At 35.2% G+C, this 27,515-nt stretch overlaps 2 protein-coding genes across 5 annotated transcripts; both read right to left on the reverse strand.

The window, feature by feature from the left end:
* Positions 1-504: 504 nt before the first annotated feature.
* On the reverse strand, positions 505-9,118 carry LOC114318814 (soluble inorganic pyrophosphatase). 4 transcript variants are annotated; one of them, XM_082893403.1, is made up of 10 exons: positions 8,889-9,118; positions 3,661-3,802; positions 3,338-3,366; positions 2,749-2,814; positions 2,066-2,173; positions 1,895-1,960; positions 1,215-1,335; positions 1,029-1,110; positions 846-935; positions 505-698 (listed from the first exon to the last, which is right to left on the reverse strand). In XM_082893403.1, exons 2-9 carry the CDS (start codon positions 3,794-3,796, stop codon positions 893-895), a joined length of 651 nt encoding a protein of 216 aa, XP_082749529.1. In that variant the 5' UTR covers positions 3,797-3,802; positions 8,889-9,118; the 3' UTR covers positions 505-698; positions 846-892. The 4 variants fall into 4 exon arrangements, with proteins under 4 accessions (XP_082749529.1, XP_082749531.1, XP_028121584.2 ...); XM_082893405.1 differs by lacking the exon at positions 505-698 and having other exon boundaries at positions 723-935; positions 2,078-2,173; XM_028265783.2 differs by lacking the exon at positions 505-698 and having other exon boundaries at positions 723-935.
* Positions 9,119-22,687: 13,569 nt separating this feature from the next.
* Positions 22,688-24,069, reverse strand: LOC145822311 (uncharacterized). The gene is made up of 4 exons (XM_082918992.1): positions 24,052-24,069; positions 23,347-23,854; positions 22,970-23,121; positions 22,688-22,870 (listed from the first exon to the last, which is right to left on the reverse strand). Exons 1-4 carry the CDS (start codon positions 24,067-24,069, stop codon positions 22,688-22,690), a joined length of 861 nt encoding a protein of 286 aa, XP_082775118.1.
* Between the last annotated feature and the right edge of the window lie 3,446 nt (positions 24,070-27,515).

A 27,515-nucleotide genomic window follows, 5' to 3' on the forward strand; every position in this document is an offset into this window, starting at 1 on the left:
ATCTAAACCATACTCATTAGGTAAGACTTGAGCATATTATTTTGACCTAAAAGTTAATCTATTGAAATTAGCCTACACGTGGGCTTGAATTCCATTTTTGCGGCCCGGTCCTTAGTTTGTATCCTACTAACATTTTGGTATTTGTGATGGTCATAGGATTAGTAAGATTATTAATTTACTTTGATAGGTTTTTAAAAGTTAGATTTGTCCAAATTAACTATTTTTTGCTATTAATTATGAAAAATAATTTTTTTGTCGACTTTCATTGTACAAAAATGCAAATATATATATATACAAAAAAAATCCAACGTTAATATTTTCTTCATTCCCTTTCTATTAAAAATCGAGAAACTTAAAAAAGTAAGAACCTGTACAATTTAGATTTTGTAGATGGCTAGCAAAAAAATTTTTTTTTTTGGTCCATTATCTTTTTTTTTTTTTTTTTAAATTTCCTAACCTAACCCAACTCAACTAAAGTAAAATAAAATTGACAAGCCCTTGTAATTTAATAAAATTACCATAAAAATCAAATAAAATTCTGTGTTTATTTTAGTGTTTCTGCACAAGTGACTTGAAACTAACTACTTTATAAAAAGCTAGAGCTCAAGGCAATTACACGTGAATATGAGATATAGGTGAATTTTTGACTTCCGTTCCTCCTAGTGCCCGCAACGAAAAGCAAATAAAAATAGTGATTCCTGAAAGAAAAAAGCATCACAAAATTAAAAGTTTGCAACAGAAATTCAAATATGATGTGATATCGTAAGTGTCACAATTATCACAAGTTGTTGAGAGTTCAAACAGGCATGTTGATAGCAGTCTATCAGCCTTGCTAATACAATTACTAGTTGGTAATAGCCACAAACTGATATAATTCTAGTCTTGAAGTGATTCACTGCCTCAAGCTCTCAACAATGTAAGAAGCATACAGATCCCTGAAATAGGAAGCATACATGATACAAAAAATACAATTAAAAAATAATTTAAAAAAAAAAAAAACCAAAGCTTTGATTTCATAAAATACTCACATTGAGTACTTGATAGCTTTGGTAGCAGCCTCCGCTGGCAAAAAATCTTCCACTGCCACAGACTTGTTCTCGTTCTTTTTGTCTAGCATTCATGAGAAATCAAGGATATACAACTTGAGAAGTGATGTGAAGCTATGAGCACAAGAAACAAAAAATAATGAGCATTGGTGCGTGTCAAATGGATACAGTCCTCAAAGAAGCGCCGGATCTCAGCAAGGCGGTGTGGAGGAAGATCCTTGATATCCTTGTAGTGGCGGAACTCAGGGTCATCAGCACATACTGCTATTATTTTGTCATCATTTTCACCCTACAAAAGGGTTCGCATTTGAAAGGATCAAATAAAGTTTGACAGTTTGTTTGGGAAATTCAAAAGAATTGATATCAGAAACATGGAACTTCAGATCAAACTCTGGCAAAGATTGGCACTACCAACTCCTTAGGAAACGAACGCAAGCGATCTTATCACTTAAGCTTCAAGTTAGATTGTGTTTGGGTCATGGATTTGAAAATGGAAAGGAAAAGGTGAGAGAAATGGAAAAAAAATTTAACTTATATTTTATTCACATTTCCCTCACCTTTTCCATTCCATTCCAAATCTCTAACTAAATCCATGATCCAAACACAGCCTTAGAAAAACACATCTAGACAAGACAAGTTGAACGAGAAGAAACCAAGCAACTTTAACATTTTATTTATGGGACATTGAGGCAATAAATGGCATGGGGTACAGGTCCCTGCGGCATAAAGAAAAGGTTAAGTAAAAAGTTTTGCAAATTTTATCCTCGACTGCCTTAGTCTCCGGTACCCTAAAAGCCGCTTGATGAGGACTAATATTTTATACAATGAAGTACTTCAAAAGTCTTTACCTGATCAATCATAGGCATCAATCCAATAGCACGAGCACGGAGGAAAGAACCAGGTAGTACAGGTTCCTATGCAAGAGGGAAAATCCAAAAGTCGACAATTAGTTTAGCTGAAACAAGTTATCCAATGCATCTCACTTTGGCTTACAATCAGATGTATTGGAAAGACACTACCTGCATCAGTACCAGAACATCCATAGGATCACTATCCTCACAAATGGTTCGTGGGATGAACCCGTAGTTGTGTGGATAAACAACTGATGAGTACAAAACTCGGTCAACCTATGCGCAAAAATAAAATTCATTAGTGAAATCATCACTTTCCCTTTTGTTATTTCTTCTTTTTCTTTTTTGTTTGTTGCTTATTCTCTATCTCGAGTGTTGGAATCTTATTCATGCTGAATAAATGATTTCAACACAAGATGGCAATAAATTTTGAAGACAAGCAGGGGAAGTATATGATGCTATAAATAAATTTTCTCCAACTGCGAAATGAAATCACACACTTCAAGATGAGGACACAATGATTAGACTTTATGCTTGCACATAAGAGAATTGGGAAAGAAAAAATGATTATAAATAAAAAAAATCAATATATTTATTCTCAACATACATCTAAAGGATATAGTCATCCAACAAAGTGAATCATATGCATAGAGATAATATATGAAATGAAACCCATCCAGTTGAGAGCATTGCAAGTGTGTATAAGTCTAGAAATTAGATACATGATACATCATAGTTCTACTTTCTAAAAAGTTGCCACAAATTAGACTACCTCGCAATATAAGAGAAGGCATTATAAAATTACACCAATCCGAAGACTGAAGGAAATAGGAAAAGACAAATAACCGTACTTTGATTAGACCACTTGTCTTGTCAAGCTCGTACTTAACTTTGCTGCCTTTTCCAATTTCAACCACCTGCCATAGAATGTTGCATAAGGATTTAAGTACAGTCCAACTTCCTAAGACAATGTAATTTCTAGATCAGCAAGGCGCAACCTGACTTGACAACAGGTCAGCTGATAACAATTTCTAATCCAACCACAGGCAACAAGGTATATAGGTCCCCAGCCATGGGTGATTCAACTGTGTTCCTTTTGACTTTCGTTTCTTCGTAACATATTTCTTCCACAACAAAGAGCCTCTTAAATTGTGTTTGGATCTTGGATTTCATTAGGAAATTTGTGGAGGGAAAGGAAAAGGCATGGGAAACGTGACAAAAAATTAGCTTCTATTTTTTTGTCACTTTTCCAAACCATTTTTTCTTTCCCCTCACAAATCGCTACCTCAATTCATGATCCAAACACAAATTATTGTGTACAAGTACAGACACTGAATCCATCAAAGTGCAAGCTCATTTAAGCAAATCAATGCATGCCCTACAAAGGATCATCCAAAAGTTCACAGCAAGCAAGCAAGATAATAAAAAAGTAAAACTTACACAGTTGAAAACTGCTGGTGCACCCGGTCCTGCACAAGTAAGAACACAAAACATAAACAAACACTTGTGTGAGATTGCATACTATTTAAGTTTTGAAACTTTACATGAAACTTAAATAGAATACGCAGCAATCATGAAGCGGATTAGGCAAAACAACTCCATATAAAGTGAAATTTATTAAAACTAGAGGAATTCCACAGGCAGAAAGATTAAGATACTATGTATATTAAGCTACAAAAAATTGACATTAAGATGTTGCTTTTAAAATGTATATAATACCCATAGGGAGAGTAGTGGTAATATATAATGCATAAAAGCTGTACCAATTTCTAGGTCATGCCAGGGATGCGCAGCAACAGATCTTTGGGACATCGATGAGATGATTCTTTCATTGAGGACCACGGGAGCATGAGGGAACCCTGGATTTCTTTCACTCCCGTCTCCAATGTTGTTAGCCATACCAACCTTCAAAATAGTTGAAAACAACAAGGGATAACATACAAGTGATGAAATCATACAAACAGAGAACATAATTACGTGATCATAATCAAATTCAATAAACCACAATCTATTTGGAGTTCAAAATTTAAATAAACTTCAGTTACATATGTTTCTGTGAAAACAGAGAAAAAAGAAAAAGAAAAAATACTTTACATAATTAAAAGGAGGAAAAATAATATTGGAAGCTAAATAATTGAAGATTTTGCATAAGCTAAGCCAAAAGTTGATTGTAAGTCATGGAAAATAGCATCTCAGATATAAAAAGAAAAGTAAGTGTTATCTAAGGCTTTTCAACATTATGAACAAGAATCATCATATTTGGTATCAGTTTTTCGAGTTATTTTTCAAAAAAGTGATTTGAAAACTATGTTTTGAAAATGGATACATTGGTTTCCAAAAATTTCATTATTGCAAATTCAAATTTCCCTTCACAAGTGGAGAGAGAGAGCAGCCTAATGCTGTGTTTGGTTAGGAGATTTGATGAGGGGTTTGGAAAGGGAAATGTAAATAAAATATACCTAAATTTCATCCAGTTTCACACATCTTTTTCTCTTTCCTTTTCCAAATCCCCCCCAAATCCTCCAACCAAACACAACGTAAATAATGTATTCAACAATAAAAATAAAAATAAAAAAATTATTGTCACATCAAAAGCACCACCATGTTTATTTAATGTATATATGTACATACTATACATGTATCAAAACATAAAAGAGGAACCAACAGAGATTTTGAAAAAAGAATCCAAAAATGAGATTTTGAAAGTTTTTTCAGATTTTTTTGGCTAACCAAACAAAAACTCTACAATTTTCAAAAAATTAAGTACACAAAAGAGGAACCAAATAGAGTGAATAGTATTATTAGCCCAAAGCAAGAGAGATCAATCCTGTAGAAATTTAATGTATAAAGAGAAATGATTGTATTATTGATTGTTGTATGTTGTGTTTACAATGAGTCCTATATATAGAAGATTAAAGAAGGTAGGTATGTAGTAGGTGGAGTAGTAGGTGGAGTAGGTGAAGTGGGTGAAGTAGGTGTAGTGGTAGGTTTTGGTACATTTTAACAGCCCCCGCAAACTCAAGGGGGATAGGAACTAACCAACTTGAGTTTGGAGAGACTAACAAAGCAAGAAAATAGACGAATACATAAAATAAAAGAGGATAGGAGACACTGTATGGTCGTGTCAGACCGTTGTAGAAGACTGTAGGGTTATGGCAGACCGATGTAGAAGACACTGGCTCGTGTTGGACCGATGTAGAAGACAGTTTATGGGGTCATGTCGGACCGTTGTAGCAGACAATGTTGTGACAGTTTACGGAGTCTTGCTGGACCCTTGTAGAAACTAACCGGAATCAATGTCGGGACAGTTTACAGAGTCTTGTCGGACCCCTAAAAAAGTCGCATCCTCAAAAGGTGTGCCTAGTCTGTCAAAAGGCGTGCCATCAAAAAGCGTGCCCAATCTATAAAAAGGCGTGCCATCAAAAGGCGTGCCTATCAAAAGGAGCGCCCATGTTGTCGGCGAGCGCCGAGAGGCGCATGATGCGCGTGTCTGCATTGACTATTTAACCAAGACGGATGCTGAGGCTGAGGCAGAGGCTAAGACAAAAAACTGGCTAAAAAACCTCTGAGAAACTCCTTTGAAAAACCTCTTCCGTTTCTGAGAAAGAGATTCTGGAACACTCTGTTGCCCAGAAAATGGCCTCGTCTTCCCGTTCAGCTACCCAGAATATGGCCTCTTCGTCCCGTGGTCTGCTCACTCTCTTTCCCAACCTCAACGAGTCAACAAGAGAGATAACTGGTGCGGTGGCCAGTGAACCTCAACCAAGCGCCTCTGGTTTTGCTCTGTTGAACTTTCCGATGCGGTCGGTGGAGCAAAAAATGGCGGTGCAAACTGATATTGAGGCTAATCAGTATACTTTGAAGTCATGTGTGGAGACCATGACGGCGGTCACAAACCTGTCGCACCGGCTGCAGAGTGGGACAAATGAGGTGCAGCAGTTAAACGCCCAGCTGGCTCTGCTCCAACGCATGTATAAGGATGCGCGAGCAGAGATAAGTGTGCTAAAGGCGGAAAATAAGGAGCTGAAGCGGAAGGCCACCGTTATGTTCCGATTTGGAGGGCCGCCATATACTGTAGTGGAGGAGCAGAGAGGAGGCAACTTGCTTGGTGGTCTAGGAAGCATGGAGGCTGGGCAGTCACGGGACAATCAAGAGAAAAGCAAGAAGAAGAGACCCGCAGCAGAGTAGAGAAGAAAAATCCCACTGTGGGTGCGGTTGTTTTGTTTTTTGTTTGTTTTTTTTTTTTTTTTTTTTTTTGGATGTAAAATGGTGATCGGGGTGAGTCCCGATATGAATAAAATGAGTTTGGTGTGCATGATGAATGTTTTTTTTTTTTTTTTTTTTTGAAAAAGTAAGGGAATCGAATAATAAAAAAAAAATATGGAGATAGTGATGAAATGATAAGCATGGTGATGATGAATATATAATAATGAATAAAAAATAGAGCACCAATTAAGTTTTATAATAAAAAATAAAATTTGGGCGGTGGATGAGTGTGAAAAAAAAAAAGTGAGTGAGAGTCGAGGGTTGGGTTGTGTGGGTGAAGAATAAAGAAAAGAAAAAAAAGGGGTTGTGTTGTGTGGGTGGAGAATACAGAAAAAAAATTAATGAAAAAAGGGATGATGCTCACTTCCTCAGTTGTATAAATATTGAAATCTTGAGAGAGAAAAGGGATGAGGGGTTCGGAGTGTTAAAATAATGCAATCTTGAAATCTTGAAATTTGGAAATTTTGATTTTGAAATTTTGAAGCCACACTCGCACTGATGTAGCAGATGTGTATTGCCAGTGGTGTGTCGTATTGTATTGGAATTTTTTTTTTTTTCTTTATCAATTTTCCCGCTATGCAAGACAAGTTGATTGAAAGTGGTGGGAAGAAAAAGTGAAAAGAAATGATGGGTGATAAAATAAAATATAAAATCAGTGGGTTGGTGGGTTGGTGGAAGAAAAGTTTAAAATAAATGGGTGGAAATATTAAAATAAAGGTGGGTGTTTGGTGTTTGGAGCTTTAACAGCCTGTGGAGCATGGTTTAGAGAAGAGAAACCCACCCAACTTCTCTCTCTCGGGTTGGTTCTCCACACACAACACACAGCAGTTCATACACACATTCACACAGAGCCATAACACATACACAGCAGTTCATTTTCAGTCAAGTCGCTTGTGATCATCTTTAAATGCAAGAGATATTGCAGCAGAGGGCTTAGATTTGTTGCCAGATTTTGATGTGCAACAACAGCAGCTCCTAAATGAATTATCCCGTCTCTCTCAGCCGGGCTTAGATTTGTTGGTCTCGTGTAGCTATGACAACACCATCAAGGATTGAGCAGAAGAGTTCTCCGGTGACTGAGCGAGAGCAGCATGGCGGAGTTCTCTGGCGAGCTCGGTGGCGGCAGAAACAAAGGGGCAGGAACAAAATTGGACTGTCTGATCATGAATCAACGCAGATCGTCAAGTGAGTATATGTAGAAAAACTCCAGCGGGCAGCGAAGGCAAGATTGCCGGCCGACTGCCCGCCGGCGAGAAAGAAATATAGGCCTAAATCTTATAGCTCTGATACCATGTAGAAATTTAATGTATAAAGAGAAATGATTGTATTATTGATTGTTGTATGTTGTGTTTACAATGAGTCCTATATATAGAAGATTAAAGAAGGTAGGTATGTAGTAGGTGGAGTAGTAGGTGGAGTAGTAGGTGGAGTAGGTGAAGTGAGTGGAGTAGGTGTAGTGGTAGGTTTTGGTATATTTTAACAAATCCTCTTGCTATTTTTAGTTTTTTACTTTCTCTGCTCATAAGAAACACCAATAAGAAGAGAAAACAAGACATGGGTGAATACCATAAACTACAAATAAACCCAAAAACTAGCCACAACAACCAACAAAGGCACACGTGAATAGAAATAGTGGCAGAAGCAAGTTGGTTGAGGAGGGCCATGAAAGCCACCTAATTTTCAAAAAATTCCATTGTAGTGACCTTTCCAAGGATACAATATGTTAAGATAAGCTAAATGACAAACCCTAAATATATTTTAGAATGTTTTCAAACCCACTTCATAACAACATTCAATTGGTAATAAGATTCTCACCCCCTTTCTATCAACTCCCTCGATTTTTTACTCACTCTCTTTTTAGGACTTCTAAAAAATAAAAATTCCTACCCTATCTATCTATCTTCAAATTCAATCTGATCCATATATTTGACTCTTTGCCAAGGTCTGTTATCGATTTTCTATCCCTCTCCAAACTGAGTGCTCGGTTATCAGAGCTTTCTTGTGCTCTTTGGGTGTCGCATTTGCAGTTTTAATCGGTAACATTAGTTATGCCAATAACAAGTATGTTTACTAATTTTTAATTTTATTGCTTGAATTTTTTTTAATGAAAACTAAAACAAATCAATAAAATTTAATGTCTTTGATTTTCAGGAAAATATCTTATTACATCATGAATTCACAAAAAAAGCTAATTTAATTTTTTAAAAATTGTTTGATACTTCTAATGGGAGGAAGAGAAGACGCATACAGAATGTAAGCAAAATAAAAAACTGGGGAAACAAACATGAGCTACATAGCACACACATACACACACCAAAACAAGTATTATTAAAATCACAAGTGATTTTGTCATGAAAATGCAAAGAATATCAGCAATTTCCATGTATGAACACAAAGGATTTAACATTTCAAACCCCAAAAGATTGAATGATATACAACACCAACGCAACTGTATTAATAAGAAATTAAACCACCATCACTCTAAAACTGAAACTAAAAACTTCATTCAAGGCCTGAACAGAAAATTAAGGAACTTCGTACTAACAATGCAGTCTCAAAAAGGGTTTTGAAAATTTATTTCCTAAAAGTGGCCAATGACCAAAACAATCATCTATAAATATTTCCCAGAATTTATAAATAAAAATCTATACATGCATAAACGATATATACACAAATTGTATACACAGACAGTTCTTGGAAACAGAAAGGGAAAGGGTAGAGTTACAGTGAGACGTTGCAATGGGAAACAAAGGCTTGGATTAGCGTTTGAGAGTCCGAGAAAGAGACACGAGAGAGCTCTTTCCTTTCCTTTCCTTTCCAATAAGCCAAACACAGTCTTACTGTACTACAAGGGAAGTCGTAAGGTGGCGAAAAAGAGATGGTGTTGTCACGTTTCGCGCATCGTTGTACCCGTCAGTCTTTGTCGAGAGGTTATGCCATGGGTCCGGGCATGCCATGTAAAAGAGAGAAAAAGTCACAATATATAAAAGTCATTTTAAATTTTTGGACAAATTACAAACATCCTTCGAGATTTGATAAAAATATAAATTCTTTCATAAGGTTTGAGAAATTAAAAATTGTTCTTTAAAAGTCAAATTTGCATAACAAATTAGGAGGAAATCTGTATGAAAATATAAACCTCAGGGGGCGGGATGTAATTTCTCAAACTTCAGGAAAAATCTATATTTTTACCAAATCTCGAGGGAGTATTTATAATTTGCCTTAAATTTTTTTATCAATAATTATTATTTTTATAAAAATTTCATTTATTTGTATCAACATGATAATATAGTGCACCCGGCCTCCTAATTAATTTATTGGCTAGGTGCCAAGATGAGTCATTGGATGTGATTCATATTTAATCGGACAATTAGGCGACTTTTATGTGAAATTTATTTGAGTCTTGAATTATTGTTAAATGAATTGGACCACTTAGTTCAATTTTTTTTTTTGCTATGTGATAAAATGTTGATAAATTAGTAAATTAGATTATAACAGAGAGATTGTAATCGCCCCATTGATTCAGATCTTAACCTCTGACCTTCATTATCCCACTCGGCTAATTTCACTTTCCTCAATTACATGGGTGACTTTAATAATTTAATAATAACAAGTTTTTTATATTTTGTTTAGCTTTTACAGTGTTAATTAATTATTTAAAAATTTAAAAATATATTTTTAGTTTATTTTTAAAAAATATAGCATTTTGTAGTTTCATTTATTTTATAAATAAATATAATAAAATTATATAATTGTGATTATCAAGTAAAATAATTTTTTTCTCAAATATTGTACACATGCACATAAATCTAAATGAATAAACAAAAAAAAAGATTTTTTTTTTAAAAATCTCTGATATTAAGATTTTATAAGATAAATGACATATAATATTTTCATAGTAGTTAGGGTTTCTCAATATTTTCACAAAAAAAATTTGGCACAAATAAATTTTGCCCTGACATAAAGATATCTTTTTGATTTCATAGAGAAATTAAAATTTTTCTGATATGATCACAGAGAAATATCGAGAGACCTTAATTAATAAAAAAAATATATTGGATCTCTTCTACTACTCAAAGTTAGAGAGAGATGTTTCACTAATTTCTCCTAATCAATCATTAAAATATACTCATTCATCAAAATATATTACATAATAGATGCACATAATTAAACTGGATGAGATGGAAGAAATGTTATACAAATTTAAATTTTATTTATTAATATGATATTTATGTTATTATTTTGTGATTAATTTATTCATATGGTATTAGGTCTAAGAATTTATTTTTTTAGAGATATAGACATAATTAATGAAATTATTTAATAAAAAAATTAATAATTATTTTAGAGATCCAATCATCATTGATGCTGGTAACATGATTTAAAAAAAAAGAAAAAAAAAAAGGGAAAGAAGAAGTTGTTGGTAGTGGCCCACGTTGGTAACTAATGGTGGTGGTGACATGAACAGGTGAACAAATAAGTGATATATGAACATATATTTGACGTGAATAGATAGGTAGATAGATTGATTGGTAGGAGTAATATGATTTTTCATTTGCTTTTTTGACTTCAAAGAAATAGAATTTAAGTTGTCCCAAAAAATTTAAATTTAATTTATGATTAGAATCCTCTAAAATAAATAGGAAAAATTACTCATAAATCTCATTTGGAGAAATATTATTCTATTTAGTCTTAGGTGTTTTCACTTAGACTAGTTAGTCCTTTTTTTTTATTTTAGGTATATTATATTTATTTGATTTGTTGATTTTTGAATTTACTTGTTTGTCCTTATTTATGATTTCATTTTGATTTATTCCTATTGCTGGATGGGTGTTGGTGTGAGAATCCATATTTTTGCATATTAAATTATTTTGGTAATTATATTTAGCTACTTAAATTTTGTAATCAACATCCATAATCTAATTCCATAACAACATTTTGTGACGAAATTCTATAATTAACTTTTAATTATTTAATTAGTGCAATTTTTATCTTCATAGTATTATTATTGTTGTTGTTGTCGTCATCATCGTCGTTGTCCTCACTTTTATAACTATACAAATCTAACTCTTAATATATATTATTCTATATAAAGTTTTGCATTAATAATTTGTGCACATGAAAATTAACCTATGGAGATTAATTGGTTCAATCTCATGTCTTTTAGTTACATAAAATAATATTATAATATTAAAGTGACACAAAATCATATATATATATATATATATATAAAAGGAAATTGAGAGAATGGTTGGCCTCTTCCCAAAGTCTTTCCCTGGGCTTTGTTATGCATGCATATGTAAGAGCATGCTTCTCCAACAACACACACAACCTCATCAAAGGTGGACAAGCATGCCTTAATACTCTAAGCCTATGCTTGTAGATAATAATTCCCAAGACAAGAGGAAAAATAAAAAATAAAATAAAAATAAAATAGGTCCTGAAACTCCTATAACTAAGAGCACTATTCACCCCTTCAATTACATACACCCAACTTAGCAAAACAAAGAAAAAAGAGAGGAGAAAAAGAAAGGAAAAAGAGAGGAAGATGAGAGGGTTGCTTGGTGGTTACCAATTCAAAACTAGTGTTGAGAACTGTTTGTAAAAGCTCTTGAGGTAAGAATACTCAACCTTTATCCTCCCTTAGATTTTTTTACTGAATTTATATATTAAAAATATGTAAGAGTGTGCATTGTTAATACACACATAGCAAGAATAACTCAATGCATGTTTATATTTTGATAGAATGACAATCTTATGATTATTTGATTTCTATCCTTCTTGCAAGCATAGATTAGATGGTTTAGCTACTGATTTTATCTTCTTATGTGCTCAAATATTCTCTATTGTTTGAAATAATCTTGCATGGGGTAAAATGAGATAGGGTTGGTTCATTTTTACTCAAAACATATATTTCCTTCACTGTTTCAGATTTTATCAGAGGTAAAATGCTTTAATAAATTGAAAATAACTTGTGTCAAAAATCTGTTGGTACTGGGAGTATATATAGGTGTTCTATACACGTGTAAATTTTTATAAAATCATTGGACACCATTTTCTTACCGAAATAAATATTTATCCTAAGTGTTGTTCATAATACAACAGAAATAGTGACTTCAAACTGGTCCCATTTTCTCTAAAAATTGTGTTTTTCTGCACGACCACTTGGGATAGTTAGATATAAGAGTTATCTTTCATTTTCCGCTGATTTCACAAAAAATGGATAAGTCTAAAAGGAGAAATTGTAGTTTTACTAAAATGCGACAGAATCTGTCCAGTTTTCTTAGAAAAATTATTTGACCATCTTACATTGGTTTTCAGTCTTCACACCCTTCTGGAAATATGTTCTAAACTCAAAATTTTAGCAAACCGTTCTGACCATGCCTCTTTTCGACACCGTTTGAGGCCCGTTTTTATTTTTCGAACACAAAACACCTATGCTGGAGGTTAATGTAACTCACTGTCCCAGAAAACCAGTTTTCTTCCAAAAATTATTTCTCCATTTTTAAAATCGTTTTTAGCCTTGGTATTCTTCTCCAAATATTTTCCTAACTCGATGAACTAGCATCAGTTAAAATATTATAATGGTTGAACTTCGTTTGGTATGGGTTTCATATTTTTTATCTGACCATACAGTGCTGAAAGAAGAAGTGTGTTAATTCTTAAGAAATTTCGTGATGATTCCTAAGACATTCTATCACATTTATTTTGGTTGCCATATATGATTGTGTTGTGCAATATAAACATTATATCATTGTGGTTATCAAGCTAAAGCTCGCACATGCATTAAAAAAAATGTGAATTCGATGAAGTAAAGAAACACAAAATTGAACCGTTGATACATTAAAAATTTAAAAGTGATGGGGTGAGCCCGATTTAGAAGCTTGCGCCAGTGAGTTGCGAACCCTAACATGGCACGAGAAGGTATTTCGGCTCTTATCAGTGTAGGCAATATAAGGTTGGTGGTACTGGTGTCACAACATAGACCGTTCCCTTGGGGCAGACTGTGATGTCACGACTCGGGTATGTAACCCTGGTGTGTGGGCATCATTGGTAGTTACAGCAAGTAACATTTGAATATTTGACCAAGAGGGAGTCAGAATTTTCGTGGCCATTGTTTAGCGGTTGAGTGGAAATAGTGCTCCACGGGGAGTTACTTAAACTTATCTGATAAACCAAATCTATGTGAATTTAAAAGAAAAGTTGGCATTTTTCCTTATAATGAAATACTGCTTCCGCTTGCCATTGTTCTTGTTATCTATTGTTATTACTTCAACTGATAGTATTCATGTTATGCTTATTAAATGCTGCTTGTTATTCTGTTAACTACACAGTATTCATTAATTGTGAGTATTATTATCGGGGTGGGTATTTTCGGGTTGTAGTATCTTATTGAGCTCGTCGCTCATTGGCATTCTCGTTGCCTTGGCATTTTATGCCAGGTACCGAACAAACCAAAGGAAACACCGACGTGTTGGAAGGCAACATTCAACCCTGGTTAGCTTGAAGCGTGCCAAAATTCCATGAACCATTTTTTTGAATTTTCTAGTTTTTCTCTAGTCTTCCTATATTTGTGTACTAAGACAAAGTTTTAAGTTTGATTGGAGTTGTAATTTAAGAACTTTTAGTTTCCGTGTTGTTAATTAATGGATGATGGTAAATTTGGTGGCAACATTGATGAGGATTCTTAATTAAGAAAATTGATTTTAAGTTTTAAACCCTATCATGATGTCCTCAAATTTGGGGGCATCACAGTTGGTAAGGTATGTTTTAACATTACTATTTTTTTGGGAGGAGATTGTGTGGACTGGTTTGGAAGTTGTTGATGTTTCCCAGTTGATGTTTCATTACTAATGTGGCTTCACTATGTTTTGCTGAAGAGTTGCGTGTGACTGATGTGGTGTTACTGCTAATTTTTGGGGTTCTTTTTTTCATGTGTTGTACGACTTATGTCAAGTTAGTGTTTATTTCTTTTTTCTAATGTAGATTTGCAATGGGTTGTCCTAATGTTGGTTTGGGGTGTTAGTTGGACCGTGGTATTTTTTTATGTTAATGGGTTCATATATATATATATATATATATATTTTGTGGTGATGTTATTTCTTTTTCTGTGTGGGTGGAATGCATACACAGAGCAGACGGTGAGGGTATAGTTATGTTATACGTTAATGAAGTTTATATTTATATCAAAGTGTGTAGTCATGATATTCTTCCAAGATTTAACATACCATAATTGTTTGTGAGGCTCTGCAAACTTGGGTTGTGGATTTGTTATGTTGATATGCTGTCGTATCAGTTTGTCGTCATGTTAATTTTTGGGAAATTCAACGTCGCGACATTGTGACGTTACAAGCATAACCTACATATGTAACATTGTGTTTTTGTTTCCAGAGAGACTATTCATACACATTCATATGACCATAATTTTGTATATGTAATTTTTTCCCCCCCCTTACAGGTATGGAGTTCGTAGTGTTGCTGTTGTGTACTTTCAGGTAGACAGATGTGATTTTTCGTCTTCATCAAGCCTTCACATTTGCATAGTTGGTTGATGGTGTTTGTGGGAAGTTTGAGAGCTCGGTGCTGGGATTGGTGTATTTCTCACCATTTCTAGATACAACAAGTTTAAGGTTGATTGCAACGATGACATTCAAAACATATTGTCCCTTGCAAAGTCATTCGATCTTGATCATGTTGATGTGCTAATTCAAATGCGGAGGAATGGGTCGGGCGTTGAATGTGGTGCAACTGTTCTCCCGATGATGGAGTGTGTGACATCATGGATGAGAGGATGTGCGATTCGAAGACCGAACGGATTTGACACATATGGATGTCCCATACCATTAATGATTATATTGCCAAACATCACATACTTTATTACTCCATTCATGTGCACACTACCTTACATGCAACGACATCATAAGAGTTCATTTTAATGGAAGTTTATGACAACTTATATATTTACTACATTTTGCTTGATTCATGAAATATATATAATCACGTAAATAATGTTTTTGCAGATTTTCATTGTTAATTTACAAATTTCTTATGTGTTTAGCATATCATTTTGTCATTTGTTGCACCGATTAACCGAATACACGGAAAATGCAAGTCATGGGTTCCGCATGTATGGTGTTTGCAAACCCATTTTGATGGGGTCACTACGGCTACATACCAAAATGCAATCTAGGATGGTGCACTATTATCACTCAAAATGTTATTGTGATGTTAGTGTGACTTACTTTTGGTGAGGTTCACCATGTACTATGATGGTATTGCTTAATCCATATTGTTTTGGGTGTTACATCATTGTTTCACCACCCAAATTAAAGTGAGGGAGGGAGGGAGGGAGGGAGGGGAGGGGGGGGGAGGGGAAGTGGGACAACTAAAAACTATTTAGTTTGACATAATTGTTTGCAACGTAATTACAACCCATATACTCTTACGGAGTAATAAACGTTAAATATTGTCGTTATCCATTTTTGACCTATTACATGTTTTGATGTGCACTTAGAACCATGTAATTAAATTCCTGTATGTCATTGCATCACTGTACAAGCCGTCAAAAACAGTTCATGTTGATTGCATGTCAAGTTTATTTTGCATTCGTATAGTTCGGGTATAATACATTCAGAACAATGGCTACAACATCACCGTTGTTCATTATGCAAATTGAAATCAGCCAACCGCAAAATGAAAATAGCCAATCGAATACTTGTCATACTAAATTAATGAATAGTAAATAATGTTATACCCACAATGGTGTGTGTATGTGTGTAAATTAAATGTATAATTAAAATAAACAACAAAATAAAATAATTCAGAAAATAATTATATTTAAATTTTGAATTAAACGCTTACAGAAATTAAAGTCGAGGTTTGTGTTGGACATAATCTCCTTAAAGTAGATTTCGCCCTCGCTCCGGTGCTTCGAGTTTTAACGGTGTCTACTTCCCAGGATGCAACGACTACTACTTGATTTGCAACACTATAAAATCAAGTCTTGCGAACCAAATTATATTGTAACTCTTTCTCTTTCTTTTCCTAAAAAAAATGCAGAATAGATGTAGGAGCACGGGAGGACGAACAGAAGAAGATATGAAAGAAGTTTGGAAATTTTTCGATGCAAGAAATGCTGGAATGACAGGCTTTATATATAAGCAAATGTGGTTTTTCCAAACATGTGCCAACATATATGAACCTGTTTGGACAGATTCAAGACAGGAAAAAACCTGTTTGGATAGATACAGATTTGTCCAGTTCGAATGAACTTGTTTTATACCCTTTGAATTTGTTCAGGTAGGTATGAACCTGTTAGGGATCTGTTTGGGTGAAGGGAAAATCTGGACTAATTTATTTTGAATTTTGAAACCAAAATAAATAAATAACAAATATTTTTGGCCCAAAAAGATAAGTATTGGTCCGGATAAGCCCAATCTAACCTCACACCATGCACCCACGCTCAGGCCTAGGCTGACCGGAAGGACGGCGGCAGCTCCACGTGTGTGTGGTTTTTATTTTGGGTCAAATGGGTCTAGTTCACTTTACCCATAATCTCACCCTTCTACTGTAACGCCCTCAAAATAAACCCATAATAACCATAACATTAACATGCATTTATAAAAGAAAACGAATCATTTGAGTTATTCATCAGAGTATTCTTATTGAAAGACATCACATGTAACATCCTGCAACATCAAAATAAATGCCCTAAGGGCTTACATCTTTCCAAGCTAACACTTGGACACAAAAAGGATGAGTACTAACGCATTTACAAGTTAAGCCCTAGGCTTGAATGTTTACATGAAATCTAAAAAAAATAACAAAAAATAAAACATATAACTAAAGACAAGTCTTCAAAATCCCAAACATCAAATCCTTCCAGGCTAAGTTCGTGGAGGTAGCTTATCACCTGAACCTGAAAATGATGTTCCCATAAAGGGTGAGCCACAGCCCAGTAGAAAAATACTAAACCAAATATAAGCATTGAATAAAGCTATAGCATTCAATAGATGGTTAACCAAGATAATCAATTTTATCATTAAACAGTCTCATGACACTAATGTCTAAGACACATTTCACTTTCCATTATTATCAACATGGCTCAGAACCTGGCCAAACTTACAACAGTGAATTATATATCATATTCACATTACTTCCAATATCAACAAAACAAATGAGACTCATGCTCATATCAAAACACTTCATACTTCCCATTTGATACACATTTTAGTGCTGTATCAATAATCATGTAAAAACACTTCAATATAATAAGCACACATAAAAATGGTGCTAATGGAGTCCATCCCCTATCTCCTCCCAAACAAAAATCCGGTTTAGAGGTCCATCCCCTATCTTCCCCTAAACCGTGGAGTACATCCCCTATCTCCTCCCAAACAATATGCATATGCAATGCTCAATCAATACATGTAATTTCTGTATTAATTCAATAGTCTAAATTTATGACTTAACAAATTGATTAGTTTCAATTTTTTCCTAATCCGCATGCAATGTCTACAACAAGCACGACTATCCTCCACCGATAGCCCAAATCAGTTATTTCTAGACTCGAAAAATAAATATACTAACAATTCAATAGGCGAGTGATTTATATTATCCAACTACACCATTTAATCAATAAATTCCCCAATTTCATGGATTTAACCAAATTCCTCAATTTCCTTAAATTAATTACTCAAATCAATTTAGCAATTCAACTAGGGTTTTTTCCCCCAAAATTTTCAAAGTGTCCCCAACCTATCAAAATACCAAACTTAGAACAAAGCATATAAAATGGAGTAGGAAAATCCCTACCTCGAAGAAAATAACCCGTATGGAGAAGATGAAGATGAAGACCAAAGACCAACGTGCTCCAAATCCCAAGTTTCTCAGATTAAAACAAAGCCCTCAACTCACTCTAACTTTTTAATAAAGGATCTAAGGTAGAAACTCACTCTAAGTAGATCAATCGAAAGAGAGAAGGTGTGTAGAGGGAGAGAGAGAGATAAAAACACTCCAGGGGCGGTTTTTAAAAAGTTATGAAGGAAAAGTAGGTCAAAAAGTGATCCAAAAAGTGAAATCACGGACTGATATAATCGACTCTACGCTCGAGCGTAGAAAGCCCCGCTCGAGCGTAAGACACAGAATCATGCTCGAGCGTGAAGAAAGCCGCTCGAGCGTCGATTGCACCCTTCCAGAAGTTTTGCAGGCGCAGGCACCCGCTCGAGCGTCAAACTCCCCGCTCGAGCGGAGGAGCAAAAACAAGGGATCACGCTCGAGCGTAAAAACTACCGCTCGAGCGGAAGAACTGCAGAGCAAAATTCTGGGAGATGGAAAATAACGCTCGAGCGTCAAAATTCCCGCTCGAGCGGAGAAGCAACCACGAAGGGACCGCTCGAGCGTTAAAACTTCCGCTCGAGCGTGAAGGCCAAAATCTGGGCATCACCTATTGACATCTAAAATCAACCAACCTGTAACAGACCCGCCCAACACAACCTATACTTTAAATACAAAGAGATTAAAGGACAACAACAACCAATAAATAATGATAGGATCCACGGAACCTAAGTCCGGATACAATAATTTAAAGAGAAAAGACCGGGGTCGCTATAACTACAAACTTGGGTATCCCTTGGGGCCCATCCCAAGTATCCAAAGCTAAGGTATATAAACCTATTCAAAATCTTAAGCCTTTCCAAAGTGGGACAAACACATTTCACAAATATGTAGGAAACCCATCTAAATCCATTTCTACGAACCCGAAAATGCGCGTTGAATTCTCATTCATCCAGAAATGGTTTTGAGCAACCAAATATACGGTTTTATTTACTACACGACATTAAACATGAACCCAATGAAAAACATTAAAAATAACGCTTGGTTAGCAAAAAATAAGGGTTTTCCAAAGCCTCCAAAGCCATGTTTCCAATAATCCCCCACATGAATGGAATTCATGATAACGAACATGCAACAAGATGCAGACAAATAAGAGTACATTAAGAAAATACACCACATCGAGATAGGTAGTTTTTGACTTTGAACCTCCTCTAGTGAAAGTCTATCGAACTTACTGGCTAACCAGTGGACGCGATGCCTTGAACTGTTCAGCTGTTTGTGTAAGCCAAGACAATAAACTACACATAGTGTATCCACAAACACAGTTTGGTTCTCACGGTTGTGTTCATTTTGGCCCTAAACAACACCTGGTAATTCATGAGTGCTCTAGAGAATTTAGCCTCCTCAATTCTCACAGAACCGACCCAGTTCACATTCATATATGTGACTTCTTATTAAGAGTGTCCTGCTATACTCCACTTGGATGTCCAAGCTATAAGAATTATTAAAAGCAAAGCTTATCCTACTAATGCTGCAGATATCACTCTTCTTATCATATAAATGGGTAGAAGAAAACCTCATTAATGATACATGATGTTATTCATAATTTGGTTGTCCCTTTGAACCTAGATTTTGGGAGCTCCAGTCAACTAGGTTGGGTTGCCATTATGGCAACTTTTAAGTAATAGGCTTTAATTCTATTCCCCTCGATAAATGATACACTTGCTCTTTGGCTAGCCCTTTAGTCAATGAATCCGTAATATTCTTTTTTTGATTTTACATATTCTATGGTGTGGAGAAGTGGTTTGGAGATACTCTTCTGATCCTGGGGGACGCTCGTGATCCTCAGCTAGTCACCTGAAAAGGAATAAACACTCCGATCGGGGGTGTCGGAATTAGCACTCCGACGGGCAAGTCAGTTTCTACTCTCTGGATTACTTGTATTTTAAGTTAAGCGTAATGATTCTCACATACCTCTTTCTAGCCGATGTTCTTCTATTTATATCTTTTCTTTCTTGGGCCTCGGGATTGGGCCCACTCTCAATTCTCCATTCGGCTTCTTTTGTAACAAACTGCTTTTCACTCGGCCCCTTGCTCAACCGGCTGTTTGGCCGAATAGGGTAGGATTTGAACGTGCGAGATAGAGCCGAGTGCTATATATATTTCGACTCTTCAAGTTCAACTATTCGACCTCTTCATGACTCACAATATTCGACCCCCACATATGGAAATTATTCCATGAAAGAGCAAATGCCTAACGACATTATGTCTTCAATGAATATGTCGAGACTTACCGTTATACATATGATTATGTGCCCGTATTATTGCTACTTCACTATCACAGTGAATGTCTATAGCTGGCACAGGTTTAGGCCACATTGAAATGTCTTCTAAGAAATTACGAAACCATTCTGTTTTTTCTCCTGTTTTATCTAATGCGATAAACTCAGATTCCATTGTTGACGTTGCTATGCATGTCTGCTTAGAGGATTTCGAAAAGACTGCAGCATCTCCCAGGGTAAAGACGTATCCACTAGTGGATTTTGAGTCTTTAGTATCCGATATCCAATTTGCATCGCTGTACCCCTCAAGTGTTGCTAGATATTCGGTGTAATGTAAGCCATAATTCCAGGTATGTCTTAGATACCTAAGTACCCTAATTATCGTTTTCCAATGATCAGACCCTGGATTACTTGTGTACCTATTCAATTTGCTTACAGCATAGGTTATATCTGGCCTAGTGCAATTCATTAAGTACATCAAGTTTCCGATTATCCGAGAGTACTCTAATTGTGATATGCCTGCACCTATATTTTTTGACAAATGAAGACTAATGTTAACAGATGTTTTAGCAAGATCGTCCTCATGCTTTCCAAATTTCTCTAGAATTTTCTCAACATAGTGAGATTGAGATAAAGCATATCCTTCAGATGCTCTAGTAATTTTTATTCCTAGAATTACATCTGCTACTCTCAGAACTTTCATGTCAAACTTTTTGTTCAACATTTTCTTTGCGGATTTAATTATGTCATTATTGCTTTCAATAATGAGCATGTCATCCACATAAAGACAAACTATGACATAGCCTTCGTTTGTATTTTTAACATAAGCGCATTTGTCACATTCGTTTATTTTAAAACCATCCGCAAGCATAATGTGATCAAATTTTCATGCCATTGTTTTGGAGCTTGTTTTAATCCATAAAAGGGATTTGACAAGTTAACAAACCTTTTTCTCTTGACCGAGAATTTAAAACCCTTTCGGTTGTTCCATATAGATTTCCTCATCTAACTCGCCATTTAAAAAAACTATTTTAACATCCATTTGATGTATTTCTAGATTATACAAAGCTGCAATCATAATCAACATGCGAATAGATGTTATTCTTGTTACTGGCGAATATATGTCAAAATAATCAAGGCCTTCCTTCTGCCTATATCCCTTAACAACAAGCCTAGCCTTGTATTTATCTATTGAACCATCTACTTTCATTTTTCTCTTGAATATCCACTTATATCCAAGAGGTTTACACCCTGGTGGAAGATCCACCAGTTCTCAAGTATGATTTTGCAATATTGATTCAATTTCACTATTTACAGCCTCTCTTCACAATGGAGCTTCAGGACTGGACATTGCTTCCTTGAAGTTTTGAGGCTCATTTTCTAATAGGTATGTCAGAAAATCTGGACCAAATGATTTAGAGATCCTAACCCTCTTGCTACGTCTAGGTTCATCTACTTCATTATCATTGTGGTCTTCACTGCTACCCATAGCAGTATCAAAAGTTCTTTTATTTGAACTTGTCTCTTCAGTTTCCTTGTATGAAAAAATGTGTTCAAAAAACGACGTATTCCTTGACTCAATAATAGTGTTTTTATGCATATCAAGATTTTCATGTCTATTAACTAAAAATCTATACGCACTACTATTATTTGCATAACCAATGAACACACAATCAACGATTTTTGGTCCTATCTTAGTCATTTTGAGACTAGGAACTGCCACCTTGGCCAAACACCCCCACACTTTGAGATAATTGTAGATAGGTCATTGACCTTTCCATAGTTCATATGGTGTTTGATTAATTTTCTTGTAAGGTACCCTATTAAGGATAAAGTTAGTAGATAAAATTATTTTCCCTCACAAGTTCTGAGGTAACCCTAAACTAATCAATATAACATTCATCATCTCTTTAAGAGTTCGATTCTTTCTCTCAGCAACTCCATTTGACTGAGGAGAATAGGGTACAGTGGTTTGGTGAATAATACCATGTTCAAAACAAAATTCCTCAAATGGTGCATCATACTCACCACCTCTATCACTGATCACTATCTTAATAGTTTTGCCAAATTGATTTTCAACCTCAAGTTTATATTGTTTAAAAGCTTCTAAGGCTTCATCTTTATTTTTCAACAAGTAAATATAGCAATATCGAGTGCAATCATCAATAAAAATAATAAAGTACTTTTTATCTTCTCTAGTTTGAACAAATTTTAAATCACAGATATCTGTGTGAATTAAACTTAGAGGTTCAGTATTTCTTTCTACTTTATTAAATGATACCTTATTGAGTTTTGCTTCAACACAAATCTCACATTTATGATTAGGATCAAATTCTAAGTTTGGTAAACAATCTAAAGCAATAAGTCTACGCAAAGAATTAAAATTAACATGTCCTAATCTACCATGCTATAAAAAAGAAGATTCAACAATATAAACAGAAGATGTATTATTATTATTAGTAGCCAAATTTGGTATAACAGTATTTACATTGAGCTGGAAAAGCCCATTACTCATATAATCTCGCCCTGCATACATGCCACTCTTGGAGAGTACAACCTTGTCAGATTCAAAGGCTAATTTAAACTCATTCTTGATCAACAATGACCCAGAAATCAAATTTTTGCAAATTTTTGGCACATGGAGTACATTATTGAGCGTAAGTTATTTTCCCGAGGTCATTTTTAGCACGATCTTTCCTTGTCCTTCCATAGTTGAAGTGGAGGAGTTTTCCATAAAAAGTTGTTCCCTACTTTCCACCACTTTGTAGGTTATGAATATCTTCTTATCTGCACAGATATGTTGGGTTGCTCCAATATCCAGCCACCACTCTTTGGGATTGCCTACCAAATTTGTTTTAGAGACTACTGCAGTAAGATTGATGTCTGCCACTCCATCAGAAAGATAAAAATCCTCGGCTATGTTGGCTTGTGCTGACTTTTTGCTTGAACTGCCTCTATTCTTGCGAATGTGATAATCCTCAGCGTGATGTCCATTTTTGCCGCACACAAAACACTTGCCTTTGAACCTCTTATTGAACCCGTTGTTGATCTTTTTGTTGATCTTACTTGTGGATCCTTGTTTGGGACCATTGCCATCATGCTTTCGCTTTTTGTTGTTGAACTTTGACCCATGTTCATGTTCCACAACATTTGCTTTAGCCTGTATGACATGGTTTCCTGATTTCTTGTTGGAACCACAGTTGTTCTCCTCAATTCTGAGCCGCACTATTAGTTCCTCCAATTTCATCTCCTTGCGGTTATGCTTCTGGTAATTCTTGAATTTTGTCCAGGATGGTAGCAACTTTTCAATGATTACTGCTACTTGGAAAGATTCACTAAGAAGCATCCCTTCCGCATGTATGTCATGGAGAATTAATTGGAGATCTTGAACTTGGCTAATAACTGTCTTGGAATTGATCATTTTAAAGTCCATAAAATGACTGACAACAAATTTCTTTGTACCGGCATCCTCTGTCTTATATTTATGATCTAGAGATTCCCATAGTTCTTTAGCAGTGCTTTTAACACTATACACATTGTACAGTGTATTGTCCAACCCATTGAGAATATAATTCTGACACAGAAATCACCATGTTTCCATACATCGACTGTGGCAACCACTTGTCAGTAAGTTTCTCCTTCGTTCAGTGCCAGAGCTTTTTCATGAGTGAAGCGAGCCAAATTCAATGTTGTAAGATAAAACATCATCTTTTATTGCCATCTTTTAAAATAATTTCCATTGAATTTTTTTGGCTTCTCCCCATGATTTACCAGTGCTGCTGGAGTCATCACTGACACAACAGGTGTGAGGGTTTAAGTTAACAATCTCAGTACTGTTTATTTCAGTTGTCATAATTTTAGCCAAATATTAAGACACCAATCACAAAATTATACAGAAAAAAATTTACACACAAAATATACAGAATAATATTTTGTAATAAAATTTCAATGATAAATAGTATATTACTACTATGTTATCAAAGAAATTATTAAACAGTATATTACTATTATTTAAGAAATTAACAGTATATGACTACTATTTAATTTTTCGGAACAAAATATTCGTCTGTCTAACATAGAAATAAATAAAAATCAAAATTCTACTTTAAGATTATTATACCCACAGTGGTGTATGTGTGCAGATTAAATGTGTAATTAAAATAAACAACAAAATAAAATAATTCAGAAAATAATTATATTTAAATTCTGAATTAAACGCTTATAGAAATTAAAGTCAAGGCTTGTGTTAGACACAATCTCCTTAAAGTAGATTCCGCCCTCACTCCGGTGCTTCGAGTTTTAATGGTGTCTACTTCCCAGGATACAATGACTATTACTTGATTTGAAATACTACAAAATCAAGTTTTACGAACCACATTATGTTATAACTCTTTCTCTTTCTTTTCCAAAAAAATAAATAAATTACAGAATAGATGCAAGAGCGCAGGAAGATAAACAGAAGAAGAAAAGGAAGAAGTTTGGAAATTTTTCGATGCAAGAAATGCTGGAATGACAGGCTTTATATAGGAGCAAATGTGGCTTTTCCGAACAGGTGCCAACAGATATGAACCTTTTTGGATAGATCCAAAATAGGAGAAAACCTATTTGGATAGATACAAATCTGTTTGGTTCGAATGAACTTGTTTTGGACCCTTTGAACCTGTTCGGGTAGGGATCTATTTAGGTGAAGGACAAATCTGGACCAATTTATTTTGAATTTTGAAACCAAAATAAATAAATAAATTACAAATGTTTTTGGCCAAAAAATATAAGTATTGGGCTGGACAAGCCTAACCTAACCTCACACTACATACGCGTGTGATTTTTGTTTTGGGTCCAATTGGTCTAGTCCACTTTACCCATAACCTCACCCTCTCACAAACTTGGGTACCCCTTGGGGCCCATCCTAAGTATCCCAAGCTAAGGTATAACCCATTCAAAACCTTAAGCGTTTCTAATGTGGGACAAGCACATTTCACAAATGTGTAGGAAACCCACCTAAATCCATTTCTACGAACCCGAAAATGGGTGTTGAATTCTCATTCATCCAGAAATGATTTTGAGCAACCAAATACACAGTTTTATTCAATACGCGACATTAAACATGAACCTAATGAAAAAGGTTAAAAATAACGCTTGGGTCCCACCTTAATTAATGCATAATGTTAGCAAAAAATAAGGTTTTTCCAAAGCCTCCAAAGCCATTTTCCAATAAATAATACCTTCAAGAATAACGATGTCCATGGTTCATATATTTCAACTAACGTTTGTATTCATTATGCTCTCCAATGTCATATATCCATACACACACATTAACCAAAAATAATATTTTCATTTATTCGCAATAACTATATAAGTGATAAAAATAAAAACCGTCAACTAACAAAATCAAAAACATCATTTGCCTTACAAAACACCAAAAACCATTTATCAAAAAGCTATCTATTTCATTCATCATTATAATACTACCCTATCACAATTCATTCTTAATGTCCAAGCAGCAGCTACAAAATGTTAGAAATGGTTTTGGAAAATATGATTTTTCCTTAACTTTGGTTTATTTTTTAGGTAGGACCCATATGCCAAAGTTGGCGAGTCTAAGTTGCAACGCGTTCTATGCCGCGTTGTGATTCACGTGGTATATTTGGTTACTTAAAACCATTATCGGGTGAATGGGAAATTGAAGCCAAAGATAACTCCATGAAAATGGTGTTTGGTGAAATTTCCTAAATGTTTGGTTTAAGGCTTGTCCCACATTGATTTGGTGGGCAAACTTTGAGTGGGTTTGTAACTTGGGGAGGGCCTCAAGGGGCACCCCAAGTTTGTAGAAGGGAGAGGTTATGGGCAAATTGGTTTAGACCCATTGGACCCAAAAATAAACACACGAGCATGCCGCTGTAGACGCGCCCTGGGGGGGCCTTATGTCTACAGTTCGGACTCAAATTGTCACGGTTCTGAATCTGATCTCGCAAAGTGCAATGCAAGACCGATAAATCACCAAAGAGTCCAAATCCGGCAAATCGTTTTGGAAAACTGATTTTTAAGAAAGAAGTGCCAAACATGGACTGCTTTGCCAGATACAGAGTCGCCACCTAAATATTTTATTTTGGGAGAATTTAGGAAATCCTGACTCGTGCCTAAGGTCACGTGTCCATCATCACCAAAGTTGCCTCGGCTCGGGAACTTGGGTACTATTGGGAAATGTCAGCTATGAGCACCCCCGCTCGCCCGATCAAAGATCGGTCACTACTAAACATGATATCTTATTTTTGAAAACACATGCATTCTTATTCCAGTTAATTAGCTAGAATTATTATGTGATGCGCACAACACACAAGTATAGACTAGATCGCCTAATTTGGAACAAAGTATCGCATATCCGTTTGTTTGGAAATGGTTTGAAGTTTGCTACTCGCAAGTAGGCTAAAACAAGGATTTCAATGAATTGTTCCAATTTAAGTAATCCAACCTTCACCCACAGGCATTCAAGCAGTTAAAACAATTAAGCAAATAGCTTCATGGCAAGTATACTGTCATGGCAAAACTCACACTTATGTAAGGATGCTAAAGCATAAACACTTACAGTGTACTCCGAGCCAAAACAGAAACTAGTTAGTAATCAATGCATGATCCTAGTTCATGTTAAGATGGCTAATGCAACACTAGAAATAGGCTCGGGTATTCTAAGATGGCATATGAGATACAACATTTGATATATGTATTCAACTTGGAATTGAAACACGATGCAGTTAGTATGATGCGCCGAGCCCGGTGCATGCAATGTAGATGAATGATGTGAACATGCGACCATAAGGATGCTAAATAAAATATGCCCTAAGACTAACCATCAAAAGCAGGTAAGTAAAAGGGAAAAAGGCATGGGGTTGGAAGACATGCACACACGCACGCGCACTTATTACAAAATTCGCCCTCTCGACGGAGGGTTCGAATAAATAATACAAACCAACTAACTAACTAACTAACAAGCTAATTAATTATTACATAACCGAATGAATAACTAGCTAAAACTAATTATTACAACCCTTAATTAATTAACAAACTAACTAATTCACAAATTAAATCTAACTAACAAGTAAGCATTAAAATGAGATTGCTAGGCCGCCTCAGCTCTGCCTTGAAGAATGAAGGATGAATGCTCGGTTGCTATCTCGAAAAACTCTCCGGTTGCTCTCAAGAGGCTCTGTCTACAGGGTGTCCTCAAGAACTTCCTGCTG

This window comes from Camellia sinensis, chromosome 1, assembly GCF_055761805.1.
Source record: "Camellia sinensis isolate YWXY chromosome 1, ASM5576180v1, whole genome shotgun sequence".
NCBI lineage: Eukaryota > Viridiplantae > Streptophyta > Magnoliopsida > Ericales > Theaceae > Camellia > Camellia sinensis.